We start from the raw sequence: 15,669 nt of genomic DNA on the forward strand, positions 1-15,669 counted from the left end.
GGGAAGAATAATAGGAGGAGACCATCTCTAGACAGGATGAACAGAAGGCTTATTTGAGTAAACTTAAGTCGAGTGGAGCCCTGAAGGATGAGTGGGAGTTTGGCATGAAGAAAAGGAACAGTGTTTCAGACAGAACAGCATGTGCAAAGGCCCTGAGGTAGAAGGTAGAATAGTGTGTTCCAGAAATCATTATAGAGGGACGTCCCTGGTGGCACGGTGGTTAAGAATCCACTTGCCAGGGCTTCCCTGGTGGCGCAGTGGTTGAGAATCTGCCTGCCAATGCAGGGGACATGGGTTCGAGCCCTGGTCTGGGAAGATCCCACATGCGGCGGAGCAACTAGGCCCGTGAACCACAATTACTGAGCCTGCGCGTCTGGAGCCTGTTCTCCGCAACAACAGAGGCTGCGGTAGTGAGAGGCCCGCGCACCGCGATGAAGAGTGGCCCCCACTTGCCCCAACTAGAGAAAGCCCTCGCACAGAAACGAAGACCCAACACAGCCACAAATAAATAAATTAGTTAATTAATTAAAAAAAAAAAAAAAAGAATCCGCTTGCCAGTGCAGGGGACATGGGTTTGAGCCCTGGTCTGGGAAGATCCCACATGCTGTGGAGCAACTAAGCCCGTGCACCACAACTACTGAGCCCATGAGCTGCAACTACTGAAGCCCACGCACCTAGAGCCCATGCTCCGCAACAAGAGAAGCCACCTTAATGAGAAAAAAACCTGCTGACTGCAAATAGAGAAAAGCCTGTGCACAGCAATGAAGACCCAAAGCAGCCAAAAAAAAAAAAAAAAAAAAAGAAATCATTATAGATAATTTCTCTATGGTGGTTTATACGTGTCAGGCACTATTTAATCCCATGAAGTAGATGCCCACTGGGCAGATTCAAAAACTGAGGAACAGAGAGGTTAGTTATCTTGCCCAAGGTCACACAGCAAGTAAGAGTGAGTTCTCCCTCCCACCACTTAATACCTTCAGTCTCTCTGTCAGAGCGCTCATCATCATGCTCCCTCACTCTCCTTTAATCATCAGATGTCAACATGGAGGCTCCGGATGAGAAGTCCATCATCACCTATGTGGTCTCTTTCTACCATTACTTCTCTAAGATGAAGGCTCTGGCTGTGGAGGGGAAGCGAATTGGGAAGGTAAGAGGAGCCAAGGAATGGGGAGGGTGGGAGCCTGGGAACCATATGGGGGCATATCTGGGATGAGGCTGACCCCACCTTCCTTTGCCGGGTCAGGTCCTGGACCAGGTGTTGGAAGTGGGGAAGATCATTGAGCGCTACGAGGATCTGGCAGCCGAGCTGCTGGCCTGGATCCACCGCACCGTGGGCCTCATCAGCAACCAGAAGTTTGCCAACTCATTGAGTGGGGTGCAGCAGCAGCTTCAGGCTTTCACAGCCTATTGCACACTGGAGAAGCCCGTCAAGTGAGGCCCAGCTCAGGAGGGAGGGTAGCAGGTGGAGGTGTGGAGGCAGGGCTCCTGAGCTCAGGCCCCTTCAGGTTTCAGGAGAAGGGGAACCTGGAGGTGCTGCTCTTCAGCATCCAGAGCAAATTGCGTGCCAGCAACCGTCGCCTCTACGTGCCCCGGGAGGGCTGTGGCATCTGGGATATTGACAAGGTGAGGCTGAGGATGTAGGGGAGAGGAAGGGTTGCTCTGTGAAGTTGTGTAGGTTGTGCACTGCTCAAGGGAGCCATTCACATTGCAGACATCATGGACTGGATATTCATTCTGATGGGTTTTCCATCAGTAAAGGGTCCCGAGGAAGCAACATTTTCTTCCAATCTGCACAAAGGTGCCATAAGTGCTAGGAGTGACCTCAAATAGAGAAGCCAGGACCATTAAACTGTGGGCAGTTGTTGGAATCTGACTGCCTCCTCCTGCCTCCTTAGGCATGGGGACAGCTGGAGAAGGCAGAACATGAGCGGGAGGCCGCCCTACGGGCTGAGCTGATCCGGCAGGAGAAGCTGGAACTACTAGCCCAGAGGTTTGACCACAAGGTGGCTATGCGGGAGAGCTGGCTGAATGAGAACCAGCGCCTGGTCTCCCAGGTACAGTGCGTAGGGCTTGGCTCCGGGGGAAAGGGAGGGAGGGTGGCGCTGATGGCCCTGGGACCAGAGAGAGAGACTTGATCTCCTAAGCAACAGAGAAGTGTTGGATTAGTCTCCTAGGTGACAAATGAAGGTGGGAGGGGAGAATTGGTTTCCTAAGTGTTTGGCGGGGGAGGGGTGTGGGCCTGCTCTCCAGGGTAATAGGAGGGTGAGACTGGTCTCCAGGGTAACTAGAGAGGACAGAATAGGGAGAGTATTTAATTATCTCTTAAGTGACAAAGGAGGTTGTTATCTGGTGTCCAGGGTAACTCAGGAGGATAGAATTGGTCTCCTAAGTAACAGGATATGGTAGGCCTGGTCCCTAGTCTCTAAGGAAATGGAAGGATGGGGCCTATTTCCTGGGTAACAAGTTTAGGGTTAGAGATGTAACAGGGAAGGGTGGAGCTGGTCTCCAGGGTAACTGTGGATGGTGGAGCTGGTCTCCAGGGTAACTGCGGATGGTGGAGCTGGTCTCCAGGGTAACTGGGGATGGTGGGGCTTGTCTCCAGGGTAACAGGGAAGGGTGGAGCTGGTCTCCAGGGTAACTTGAGGTGGTGGGGCTGGTCTCCAGGGTAACAGAGAAGGATGGGACTGGTCTCCAGAGTAACAGGAGCCGGTGGGGGAGTTTCCAGGGTCACACAGGCTCAAGGTAACAGGTTGACTGCTGAGGCAACGTGGATGAGTGTCTGTGGCCTGCCCTGCCCCAGGACAACTTTGGGTATGAGCTGCCAGCAGTGGAGGCAGCCATGAAGAAGCATGAAGCGATTGAGGCAGACATTGCAGCCTATGAGGAGCGGGTGCAGGGCGTGGCAGAGCTGGCCCAGGCATTGGCGATTGAAGGCTACTATGATGCCCGCCGAGTGGCAGCCCAGCGTGACAGTGTCCTGCGGCAGTGGGCCCTGCTGACTGGGCTGGTAGGTGCCCGGCGGACACGGCTTGAGCAGAACCTGGCCCTGCAGAAAGTCTTCCAGGAGATGGTGTACATGGTGGACTGGATGGAGGAGATGCAGGTAGGGGCCAGATCGGGGGCCAGTGATGGGCGTGGCCTGCCAGGAGGGGAGGAGAGGGTATACACACGGAAAGAGCTGTCAGAGATGGAGAGGGAAGGGGAGAGAGACAGAAAGAGGTAAAGAGAAAGGGGGGCAGAAAGAAAGAGTGAAAGATACAGAGAGAGACAGAGAGGCAGAAAAAGAAAGTGTGAGAAAGAGAGAAAAATATCTGGAGAAATAGATAAAAATACACAGTAATATGGAGACAGAGTGAGTCAGGGACAGACAGAGACAGAGAGATTAAGTCAGAGGAAGATCGCGACAGTTTGAAAGAGAAATCAGAGAAAGAAAGAGAGAGGGCTGGAGAAGCAGACCCAAAGGTAGCAGCAGAAATCTAAATGGCTACAGAGAAAGACAACATAGGAAGATGGAATCCATGTGAGAAAGAGAGAGACCTACTGGAGATAGATAGACAGATACAGAGCAAGATGGAGATAAGAAGGATGGAAGCAAAGAGAGAGAGAGAGAGATACAGACACGAAGAGAGACATGGAGGGACTTCCCTGGCGGTCCAGTAGGTAAGACTCCATGCTCCCAATGCAGGGGGCCCAGGTTCGATCCCTGGTCAGGGAACTAGATCCCACATGCTGCAACGGAAGATCCCGCATGCCACACCTAAGACCCAGCACAGCCAAATAAATAAATAAATATTTTTTTAAAGATTAATTAATTATTTTTGGCTGCGTCGGGTCTTAGTTGAGGCATGCCGGATCTTTCGTTGCGGCGCTCGGGCTTCTCTCTAGTTGTGGCATGAGGGTTTTCTCTTCTCTAGTTGTGGCGCACAGGCTTCAGGGCGCATGGGCTCTGTAGTTGTGGTGTGTGGGCTCTGTAGTTTTGTGGCACGCAGGCTCTCTAGTTGAGATGTGTGAGCTCAGTAGTTGTGGTGCGGGCTTAGTTGCCCCGCGGCATGTAGGATCTTAGTTCCCTGACCAGGGATCAAACCTGCGTCCCCTGCATTGGAAGGTGGATTCTTTATCACTGGACCACCAGGGAAGTCCCAATATTTTTTTTAAGAAGAGAGAGAGACATGGAAAGAAAGAGATAGAGGTCAAGATGGAGACAGAAGTGTAAATGAGAAAGGGGGGAAGGCAAAGAGAGACAGAAGAAGGGGGAGATGAAGGCATAGAGAGGGAGACACGATGACATAGACAGAGCCCAGAATTGTGGAGACGATGAGAGATGGAACATCCAGAGAGACAGAGATGGAGAGAGATGATGACAGACACACGGAGACTGAGACAGATCAGAGTTCCAGTGATGGAGTAGAGAAGCAGAGGGCTGGCATGGGCGATGGGGGGGGGAGTGGCCTAAGGGCCAATGCCAAAAATATACTCAGGGCTGCCCCTACTTGTAGGCTCAGCTGCTGTCCCGGGAGTGTGGGCAGCACCTGGTGGAGGCAGAGGACCTGTTGCAGAAGCATGGACTGCTGGAGGGGGACATCTCGGCCCAGAGTGAGCGCGTGGAGGCGCTCAATGCTGCTGCCCTGCGTTTCTCCCAGCTTCAGGGTGAGTCTGAGCTTGGGGATTGGGGTGGAGACTTTCAGGGCTGGTGCTAATAGAAGCAGAATGTCTCCTGAGAGACAGAATGAGGGAGTGAGCTCCCCATCTTTGGAGGCATCCAAGCACCAACTAGGATCACACTCCATCAGGGATATCACATGGGAAATTAGTGCCTTGAGTGAGAGGTTGGACCACATGACTTCTTCCTGCTTTGAGATTCTGCAGTAATAGTTCACGTTTCTTGAGCACTTGTTATGTGCTAAGCCTTTCACAGCTGATCTCAGTGAATACCATAAAAAGACTGGGTAAGGTAATTATTGTCAAGGCCTGTTTAGCATCAAGTGATAGAAACTCAATTCAATTCACTTAAGGAGGAAAGGGGAATGTACTGGCTGATGTAACTAAATGTGCAGGAAAGGATGAGTTTTGCTTCAGGTATGCCTGGATCCAGGGATAGTTCAGTGATGCTTTTAAGACTCCATCTGTCTCTGACTCCAGTCCTTATGTTTGTGTCACTATTGGGCTGTCCCTCCCCTTGTGGTGTAAATCTGGGATCATCCAGCAGCTTCGCAGACCCAGCAAGAGACAGGCTCCTTTCTCTCAATATTCTGGCAAAAGGTCCAAGGAAAGTTTTCATTAGCCCACTGTGGGTCCCGTTCCCATCACTCAGCCAAGCATTATGGCCCCAGGCTATCCAGTGATCTAATTGGCCACATCTATGTGACATGCCCTCCCAGAGCCAAGAGTGGGGTCAGCTCCCTCCAAAGACATGAACTGAGAAGGAGGGGGTTGGGGTGCCATTAGCAGAAGCAGGGACATGGATGCTGATAGGCAAAACCCAGACTGGCTCTAAAAACGTTCTCATTTTACTGATGTCAACGCCCTCCAGCCAAAGACCACCGGGAACCCTGCTGTAGTCAAACCAAGCTGGGTTTTTTGGTTCTTTGCACACACGAGGGGAACCATGGGGCATCTTAGTAAGAGGATGTTAAGAGGGGCTTGTTATAGGATGTGGGTTTGTGTTAGGTGATTTGGGATGATTTAACATAGTGGGTTTTGCTGCAGATTGGATGCTGTCAGGAAGTGGGGGTAATTAGATGATTGCGCATCTTAATCATTTTTATCCAGGTAGTGGGAGGAACAGGATTGGCAGGAGTGGTTCACCTTGGCCAGGTGAGGGGGCGGGCAGGGGGGTGGCCGTTTTTGTGGTTTGCACAGTGACTTTGTTTTGGGTGCTCTCAGACGTGACTGTGGAACGGTCTTGTCTTCGTCCCGCTCCATCCCTGTTGCAGAGTGGTCCTGTCTGATGTTGTATCCTGTGCAACCATGTATGAGTGCTGACAGCATCAGGGCTGCTTTTTTCTTTCTCACTGATGAGGACACTGAGGCCCAGAGCCGCAGAGCTGATCAGAGAGAGGGTTTGGAGGCTGGTCTGTCTCACTCCTTTATCTGGAGCCATGGCCCTTGGGAATCCTGGAGCATTGTTAGGAAAGGAAGAGGCTGTCCAGCTTGCAGGATGGTCAGGGGTTTCTCACCCTCATGGACTGGGTCATGTCCTAAGAGCAGATGTTGAGGTCTCCTTCCAAGCCCCAGTGCAGACATTCCCATCCTAGCTCAGCCCATCACCAACCTCATGACCCCACGAGACACTGTCGGGACCCTCTCCTTCATCTTCACTCTTCATCCTCATTCTTACAGATGTTTGTCAAGGAAGCTCCCTTGGTCTTTTCCTTGTGAGGTCTCGGTGCCTGGTGACAATGCGCCAGCAGCACCGTGGAAACAGCAAAGACGCTAGTGTGGGGTGTGTGTTGTCATGGTGACGGGAGGCAGCGCTGTCTGATAAGTGGTCCAGAGTGTGGCGTCCTGCTCGACTACTTCTTAGCTGATCCTGGGCAAGTAGCTTCCCTCCCTGGGTGTGAGTTTCTTCATCTGCAAGATGGGGCTAAGGAGGATACTGGCCTCGTAGAATGGTTGTGAGAATTAAATGACAGTGTGTCAGAGTAAGGGCCAGATACATGGATGCTGTTGATGTTTATTATTCAGTTGGATGCCTCCGTATTTGGGTCAATTTCAGTGAATGTCCAGAAATGCAGAAATCCCACAGGCCATCTAGGGCAGTGTCTCTCATACTGTTTTGACCCAGTAAGAAATACATTTACCTCATGACCCAGAGTTCACAGGCACACGTGCAGACACACACACACACACACAGACACACAGAGACACAAAGTCTTTATAAAACAATGCTTCCCCTTACCTCTGATATTTTCTGTTCATTCTATTCCATTTCATTAAAGAAATGCTGGCTGCAACCCATTAAGTTAATCTCACAGTTCTCAGTCACAAACCAGAGGTCCAGGAGGAAGGTGAAATATTTGAAGACAAAAAAGGAGTTTAGGTCATCACTGGGTTAATAGATAAGGTGACAGAGGATGAGAGAGGGAACCCAGAAGCATAGCTTAAGAGTAGAGAAGTTTCATCTGGTCCATTTTTGAAGGGAAAACACTGTATATTTACACTAAAATATACACATTGTAGGATTCTCTGAATCTCTGTTTCCATTCATCATTCAATCAGTAAGTCACCGTTTTCAGTAGGTGACTGCTCTGGGCTCCACCCTGTGCTGGGCAGTGGTGGGGACATGGTGTGCTGGAGACAGTCCCTGGCCCTGTCCTTACAGGGCTCCCAGTCTAGTAGGGGAGACAGACTGTCAGTGACGGCCCAGAGAGTTCAGAGCTGGGTGAAGGAGTCACAGGCAGAGTGGTCCGGGCTGGGATGGGAAGCAGAGAAGCCTGGGAGAGCCAGAGAAGGTGCCTGCTCCAGATTTGGGGTGTCAGAGAAAGCTGCCTGGAGGAGGGGAGGTGTAACCTGGCATCTGATGAAGTCGGGCCAAGGACTAGGCAGGTAGCCTTGTACCACCCTCTCTTGGACGCCCCCTGGCCCGTGCCCAACCCGGGATCTGTCCCTTTTTCTGGTCCAGGTTACCAGCCCTGCGATCCGCAGGTCATCTGCAACCGCGTGAACCACGTGCACGGCTGTCTGGCGGAGCTGCAGGAGCGGGCGGCTGGGCGGCGCGCGGAACTGGAGGCCTCGCGCAGCCTGTGGGCGCTGCTGCAGGAGCTGGAGGAGGCCGAGAGCTGGGCCCGCGACAAGGAGCGCCTCCTAGAGGCGGCGGGCGGCGGCGGCGGCGCGGCGGGCGCGGCGGGCGGCGCCCACGACCTGTACAGCACCGCGCGCCTCCTGGCTCAGCACAAGATCCTGCAGGGCGAGGTGGGCGGGCGGCGGGCGCTGCTGCAGCAGGCCCTGCGGCGCGGCGAGGAGCTGGCCGCGGCCGGTGGCGCCGTGGGCCCGGGCGCCGAGACGGTGCACCTGGCGGGCCTGGCGGAGCGCGCGGCGAGCGCGCGGCGGCGCTGGCAGCGGCTGGAAGAGGCGGTGGCGCGGCGCGAGCGGCGGCTGCAGGAGGCGCGGGCGCTGCACCAGTTCGGTGCTGACCTCGACGGGCTCCTGGACTGGCTCCGCGACGCCTACCGCCTAGCAGCCGCGGGCGACTTCGGCCACGACGAAGCATCCAGCCGCCGCCTGGCCCGCCAGCACCGCGCGCTCACCGGGGAGGTGGAGGCGCATCGCGGGCCCGTGGGCGGCCTGCGGCGTCAGCTGGCGACACTGGGGGGCGCCAGCGGCGCCGGGCCACTGGTGGTGGCATTGCAGGTGCGCGTGGTGGAGGCCGAGCAGCTGTTCTCCGAGGTGACCGAGGTGGCTGCTCTGCGGCGCCAGTGGCTGCGGGATGCCCTCGCTGTCTACCGCATGTTCGGCGAGGTGCACGCGTGCGAGCTGTGGATCGGTGAGAAGGAGCAGTGGCTGCTCGCCATGCGTGTGCCCGATTCACTCGACGACGTCGAGGTGGTGCAGCACAGGTGAGCGCGCCCTGGTGGGATTCCCCGGTCCCCTTCCTCCCGCACACAGTCTCGCCTTCCTTGGTTCAACAGTTCCCATGTCCACTCACCTGGAACCGGGGGTTCCAGTAAAATGGGAATGATATTAGTCCCAAGCTCACAGGCTACTGGAGAACAATAAATGACTTAGTATGTGCAAACTACTTAGCAAATGCCTGGGTCCGGGGAGCGTTCCATGAGCGGCTGCTATTATTACTAGGAGGCTTATAGTCACCTGGTGCGAAATTAACCTGAGCTCCCCAAGGGGTGTCCCAGCCTGACCCCTCTCCCTGGGACTCCCACTGCCCTTGCATAGATGTTACCTCCCTAGCTATAAAATTGTTCTGACCCTTGTCACTTTCTCTTCCCTCACCCCACTTCACATTTCTTCATAGCAGTTACCACCATGTGACACATTAGATACTGATTTGTCTGTTGGCAGATTTAGAAATGGGTTGTTAAAATAGTGGATGAACCCTCTGCACCTCTCTCTCCCAGCATGTTCATCCATCTACTCATTCAGTGGGTACTTATTGAGCTCCTGCCCTGCTCCAGGTCTTGGGCTGAGCATTGCTGGAAACACAGGCCTGGTCCCCGCTGTTACTGTGCCCACAGTTACCCAAGCCACAGCCTTGGGCATTGTTTTAAACAAGGGAGGACCATGGCCAGCTTAAAACAGATTTCCCTGGTTGCCATGTGGAGGGTAGGTTGGAGGGGGTGAGAATGGTGGCTGGGAGCCCAGAGAGGCAGCTGGGGTGAGGATTCAGGTAGGAGAGGACAGGACTGGACCAGGGCTGGAGCCCAAGTAGACAGGCCATGGGGGCAGACAGGCTTGGGGGGAGTGTTTGTCCAAAACAGAGCCCAGGGAATGGGGGTGGGGGCTGTCCGTGAGATGGAGACCCAGAGGAAGAACAAATTGGGGGAGATGTTGAAGCTAGTTTGAGTACAGTGAGGACCCTGGAGGAGATGCACAGCAGGCTTTAATGTTGGAGACAGGTTCAAAAGGAATGAGGTTGAAGCTGGAGACAGATGTGTGAGTGATGGGTTCAGGGGCAAGGACTGTGGGAGTGTGTGAGATGGGCCAGGCAGGATGTGAGGGAAAGCTCAGAGGGCCCAGGACAGAGCCCTGAGGAATCTAACATTTAAGTGGCAGGTAGAAGAAGAGGAGCCAGCAAAGGAGCCTGAGGAGGTGAGGTTGGAGAGTTAGGAGAAGAACCAGGGGAAGGCAGCTTCCCAAAAGCCAGTGAACAGGTCCCCAGGGTCCAGGCCTCTCTGAGCACGTCCATCCTTCTTCCGCAGATTTGAGAGTCTGGACCAGGAGATGAACAGTCTGATGGACCGTGTCCTGGATGTGAACCACACAGTTCAGGAACTGGTGGAAGGAGGCCACCCCAGCTCAGAGGAGGTGCGCTCCTGCCAGGACCACCTCAACAGCAGGTAGGTGAGGCCTGGGGCTGGAAGTTCTTCTAGGTATCCCACACCAGTTCTTCCCATCATTCTTTTCCTCATTCACCAACTGTAGAAGTCAAGAACGTGCACTTTCAAATCCCTGAGATAAGGGCCATCTAGTAAATTAGCAAAATCTTGAAAAAAATTAAAATACCCAGTGCTAGTGGTGATGTGGTAAAATGAGGACACAATACATTTCAATGGGGTATTAATTTACTTGTTCAGAAATGATTTATTGAGTATCCACTATCTGCCAGGAAATTTTCCAAGCACTTTTGTTTTATCTCCCAATATCCCAATTTCCATAGTAAAGTTTCCAGAATTCAGAACTCTTTAAGAATAGCAACAAATTAAATCTTTCCCGCTCGAACACTGCCAGTAGTTCTTGCAAGGTAGGGTTCATGGATAAAGACACAGATCCAGAGAGGTGAAATCCTTATTCAAGCTTACTCAGTCTAGTAAGTAGGAGTCAAACCCAGTTCTGCCTGAATCCAGAACTGGGGCTCTTGATCATATATATATATTCAGTCTTCCCAGCAATTCTGTGGGGTGTAAATTACCCATGTGAGAGAGGAGGAAATGGGGGCTCAGAGAGGTGAAGGTGGCCTGAGGTCACATGGCAAGTTATGGGGATCAAGCCTGGAATTGTCTGACTCCAAAGATTGTGCCCTTAACTGCTGTGCTGGAAGATCCCAATATCCAGTGATTTCCAAGTCTCTGTAGACTCAACAATCCCAGGGCACCAGGGCCTAAAAAGATAATGACAGCAATAGTGATTTACGGCATTTAGTGAGATGATGTGCTACGTGCTTTAGCCACATGAACTCATTAAACACCCAATGAAGTGGACATAATTATCCCCATTCTCCAAATAAGGAAACAGGATCAGAGATGGAAATGATTTGCCCAAGTTCACATGGCAAATCTGGCCAGAGCAGACCTTGAACTTGAGTCCTTCTGATTTCAGAGTCTTAATTTCTGCCCTTGTGGTGTGTCCATTCTAGAGGTGACAGAGAGTTCACAAATAGACTAATACGTGAACAAGATATTTAGAGAGTTTTAAGGATTTATGCAGGAAATAGAGTGACCTGGTAGGGCATAACTGGAGCTTGGGGGTGATTTTAGATCTTGTGGTCAGCCATAACATTTTGAGCTGGGCCCTCAAAGGGGATGAGAAGGCAGCCAAGGAAGGTCCCCCCATCAGGTGGGTCCTCCAGGTGAGGGACCCGGGGGGCTCGGGTGGACCTGGGGGAAGCCCTTTTCCTTCAGCTTCCCTGAGAAGGGAGGGCAGCCTGCTTTGGGGCCACTTCCCTGGGGGCTGACTGAGAAAAGGATTTCAGGATGGTGAGGGCAGAGCTTAAAAAAAAGGGGTGGGGGGAACGAGAAGGATCCAGCCACAGGAAGAGTACATATGGGGGAGGGGAGGGAGGGTACAGAGCATTCCAGGCAGGGAGCACAGCCAAGGCAAAGGCCCTGATATGGTCTTCGGGACCATATCAAGTCCCCAGATCAATAGTGGGGACTATTATCCCCACTCAATAATAGTAGCTAACAGGTTCTGTTTTAAGCACTTCACAAACCATAACTCATTTGACTCTCACAACACCCCTATGAGGTAGGTACTGTGCTATGTCCATTTTACTGGTGGGGAAACTGAGGCACAGAGAAAGTTACTAACCAAAGGGTACATAGCTCAGATTTGACTTTGAGCCTGACACAGCCAGGCAGTCTGGCTCGGATTCTGTACTTATAAACTGGACCATACACTGCCTATGAAAGGGAACTGAGGCCCAGAGAAATATCATCATTTGCCTGAAGGCACAGGGCAATGCGTAATTTTCCCCATTTATTTATTTTGGAATAAAAGAGGTTTGCCTTAGCACCTGGCTTATAGTACACGCTCAGTAACTATTCATTGCATCCAACGTATTATCTGATGTCATAAGCCAGCAGTTCCCACACTCTTTGGTTTCAGAACACTTTGCACTCTTAAAAACGATTAAGGACCCCAAAGAGCTTGTTTTAGTGGGTTATATCTATCAGTATTGACTATATTAGAAATTAACACTGAGCAATTTAAAAATATTACGTCGTTAAAAATAACAATAATAAACATAGCTAACATGTTTTAATGAAAAAAAACCTTTCAAAACAAAAAAAAATGTAGCGAGAAGGATGGCGTTGTTCTGCGTTTTTGCACATCTGTTTAATGTCTGGCTTAAGAGAAGGCAGCTGAGTTCTCAGGTCTGCTTCTGCAGTCAGTCTTTGTCCTGCAGCCTCTGGAAAACTCCACTGTACACTCGGGACAGAATGAAAGTGAAAAGGCAAATAGCATCTTAGCATTTTGATGAAGATAGTTTTGCCCTTGCTCAGATTACATTTTGAGAACCGCTGTTCTAAGCAAATGTACCCGGTAGAGTCCATTTTACACAGACAGAAACTGGGGCTCGGTGAGATAAGGTGACATTCCAAGGTCACACAGTGGCTGGGTTCTACCTAGGGTCGATGGGCCCTCCACACCCAAGAGGGGTCTCCGTCCTCCTTAAGCCGCCCTGCTTCCCCTGGGCAGGTGGAACCGCATCGTGGAGCTGGCGGAACAACGCAAGGAGGAGGTGAACGCGGTGCTGCTGGTGGAGAACCACCTGCTGGAGGTAGCGGAGGTGCGCGCCCAGGTGCGCGAGAAGCGGAGGGCTGTGGAGAGCGCGCCCCGCGCGGGCGGCGCCTTGCAGTGGCGCATCAGCGGCCTGGAGGCTGCTCTGCAAGCGCTAGAGCCGCGCCAGGCGGCCCTCCAGGAGGAGGCGGCCCTGCTGGCTGTGCGCTTCCCGGCTCAGGCTGCCCGGCTGCATCAGGGTGCCGAGGAACTGGGCGCCGAGTGGGGCGCGTTGGCTAGCGCGGCTCAGGCCTGTGGCGAGGCGGTGGCGGCGGCCGGGCGCCTACAGCGCTTCCTGCACGACCTGGACGCTTTCCTGGACTGGCTGGTGCGCGCCCAGGAGACGGCGGGCGGCGGCGAGGGGCCCCTGCCCGGCAGCCTGGAAGAGGCGGACGCGCTGCTGGCGCGCCACGCCGCCCTCAAGGAGGAAGTGGACCAGCGCGAGGAGGACTTCGCGCGCATCGTGGCGGCCAGCGAGGCACTGCTGGCGGGCGACGGCACCGAGCTGGGCCCGGGCCTGGCACTCGACGAGTGGCTGCCGCACCTCGAACTTGGCTGGCACAAGCTGCTCGGCTTGTGGGAGGCGCGCAGGGAGGCGCTGGTCCAGGCGCACATCTACCAGCTCTTTCTGCGCGACCTACGCCAGGCGCGGGCGGTGCTGCGCAACCAGGTGCCCGCTTCGGGGTTGACGCGGGTGGGGGTCTGAGGCCGCGGGGGATTTCGGGGACAGGGAAATGTGTGGAGGAGTGTGTCTGCGGGGACCACTGGCTTCGTGGCTTATCTGCTGTCAGCGGCGGGGTGTGTGTGTGTGTGTGTGTGTGTGTGTGGCAGGTATCTGATACGGATGGCTGGGTTTGTGGAGCATCCGGTGTGAACATGTGTGGGTGGGTGTGTAACAGAATTTGAGGATTACGATGTGTGGGGTGGCGTCTTAGTTTAGGTGACTAACAGTTTGTGGACTATTCTAAGTAATGCATTTGGGTGTTCATTGGAGCGGCTTCTTGGGTCTGTGGATTGTCTGGAAGGAAATAAGAGTATGAGGTTGATTGGTGATGGTTAATGGGGTTTAAAGAAGATCTTGGGGTGGAAAACAGAGGATGAAGACTATGGTAGAGGGAATTCAGGCTGAGAGATTATTAGGGTCAGTAAATGATGGTGGATTAAGTGGTTCTGGGGACTTAAATTAGCAGATTATCTTCTTATTGGGAATGGCAATTTGCAGATTCTCTGGAGAGGGTAACTGCCTTTATGGCTTGAGGAATCAAGTGCCATGGTTATCTGGGAACAGCTGATCCATTTGGGGGATCTTTCTGGGATGGGAACCAAATTTGAGGATTTGGACAAGATGGAACACCCAGTTTTCAGATTGTCCAAGAGTAGGTACCAGCTTTTAGGGATCATTTTATTTATTTATTTGGCTGCATCAGGTCTTAGTTGCGGCCCGCGGGATGCAGGATTTTTCACTGTGGCATGGGCTTCTCTCTAGTTGTGGTGCGCGGGTTCCAGAGCGCGTGGGCTCTGTAGTTTGCAGCACACGGTCTCTCTAGTTGAGGCGCGCGAGCTCAGAAGTTGTGGCATGCGGGCTTAGTTGCCCCATGGCATGTGGGATCCCAGTTCCTTGAGCAGGGATCGAACCTGCGTCCCCTGCATTGCAAGGTGGATTCTTTACCACTGGACCACCAGGGAAGTCCCTAGGGATCATTTTAGAAAGCATGACTACCTGTGCTGGTTATCTAGAGAAAGCTGACCCAGTTAGAGGATTATCTGGAGAAACAGACAGGGCCCCTGGAATCATGAGGTTACTAAACAATGGAGCTGAGGTGGCCTTGAGAGATCCTTTCTGATCCACCCATTTTACCAGTTAGAAAACTAACCCCAGAGAGGGAAAGAACTTCCTTGAAGTCACACAGGACCCAGGTCAGTCTTCATCAATTAACCAAATATTTACTGAGTGCCTCCTCTGTGCCAGGCAATATTCTGCGGCTGAGCACAGAGGAAACAAAACACAAAATCCCACCCTCGTGTGGCTGGCATTCTAGTGTGTATGTGTGTATATGTGGGGGAGGAGATGATAAACAAGTAATAGCATATATAATATCATGTCAGGTATATGCTATGAAAAATAATAAAGCAGGATAAAGGGATATGGCTGGGGGAGGAGGATGTTATTTTTGACAGATGGTCAGAGACCTGAAGAAAGTGAAAGAGCCAGCCGTGGGGCTATCTGGAGGGACCAGCATGGGAAAAGGATCTGAAGTGGGACCATGCCTGGCGTGTTCAATGCTAGAACACAGTGAGCAAGGGAGAGGAAAGTGGTGGCAAGGCAGGCTGGCAGCCTCTCCCTGGTCCTGGAATGAAGCAGGGCTAAACGGAGCATCACCCCTCCCCCATTCCCAGGAGATGGCACTGTCGGGTCTGGACCTGCCGGGCACCGTGGAGTCGGTGGAGGAGGCACTGAAACGGCACCGGGATTTTCTCACCACGATGGAGCTGAACCAGCAGAAGATGCAGGTGGCCGTGCAGGCTGCTGAGAGCCTGCTGAGACAGGGCAACGCCTACGGGGAGCAGGCCCAGGAGGCCGTGACTCTGCTGCTGGAGAAGTAGGTCCCTCAGACCCCAGGGGCACAGGGGGTGGGATCTCGGCACAGGGGAGGGGCGAGGAGGCCAGAATTCCCTTTCTTTCCATCACATTTCTGCTCTTCTGTCTCTCTCTTTTTTTTTTTCTTGGCCATGCCACGCTGCTTGCGGGATCTTAGTTTCCCGACCAGAGATCGAACCCATGCCCCCTGCAATGGAAGCGTGGAGCCCTAACCACTGGACTTCCAGGGAATTCCCTCTCTGTGTCTTTGATTTCTATTTAATTCCATATTGCTTTAGATTCTATTTAAACTGATGATCTGTGAAAAGGTAACTTATGGTTGATAACCCAAAAGCTGCAAAAGGATATACAATGAAAAGTTTCTCTCCCAAGCCTGCCCTCAGCCTGGGATAGCCGGA

The 15,669-nt window shown here is 52.9% G+C and overlaps 1 protein-coding gene across 6 annotated transcripts in view; it reads left to right on the forward strand.

Annotated features, from left to right (window-relative positions):
• The window catches only part of SPTBN4 (spectrin beta, non-erythrocytic 4), a 73,459-nt gene that overhangs the window by 19,852 nt on the left and 37,938 nt on the right, over positions 1-15,669 (forward strand). For 5 of the 6 annotated variants that reach the window (XR_014237727.1, XM_082368539.1, XM_082368541.1 and 2 more), the window contains exons 8-17: positions 1,035-1,147; positions 1,244-1,431; positions 1,506-1,623; positions 1,896-2,054; positions 2,801-3,103; positions 4,497-4,647; positions 7,622-8,555; positions 9,873-10,010; positions 12,592-13,342; positions 15,070-15,272. Coding sequence is in view for 5 of the 6 variants with exons in the window: in XM_082368539.1 (XP_082224665.1) it covers positions 1,035-1,147; positions 1,244-1,431; positions 1,506-1,623; positions 1,896-2,054; positions 2,801-3,103; positions 4,497-4,647; positions 7,622-8,555; positions 9,873-10,010; positions 12,592-13,342; positions 15,070-15,272 (3,058 nt within the window). In the remaining variant the exon portion in view is untranslated. Of the gene's footprint in view, positions 1-1,034; positions 1,148-1,243; positions 1,432-1,505; positions 1,624-1,895; positions 2,055-2,800; positions 3,104-4,496; positions 4,648-7,621; positions 8,556-9,872; positions 10,011-12,591; positions 13,343-13,518; positions 14,966-15,069; positions 15,273-15,669 lie in introns of those variants that run through there. The other variant, XM_082368543.1, reaches the window with a different exon arrangement.

The sequence above is a fragment of the Balaenoptera borealis genome, assembly GCF_965194805.1.
Source record: "Balaenoptera borealis genome assembly, chromosome: 19".
NCBI classification, from domain to species: Eukaryota; Metazoa; Chordata; class Mammalia; order Artiodactyla; family Balaenopteridae; genus Balaenoptera; species Balaenoptera borealis.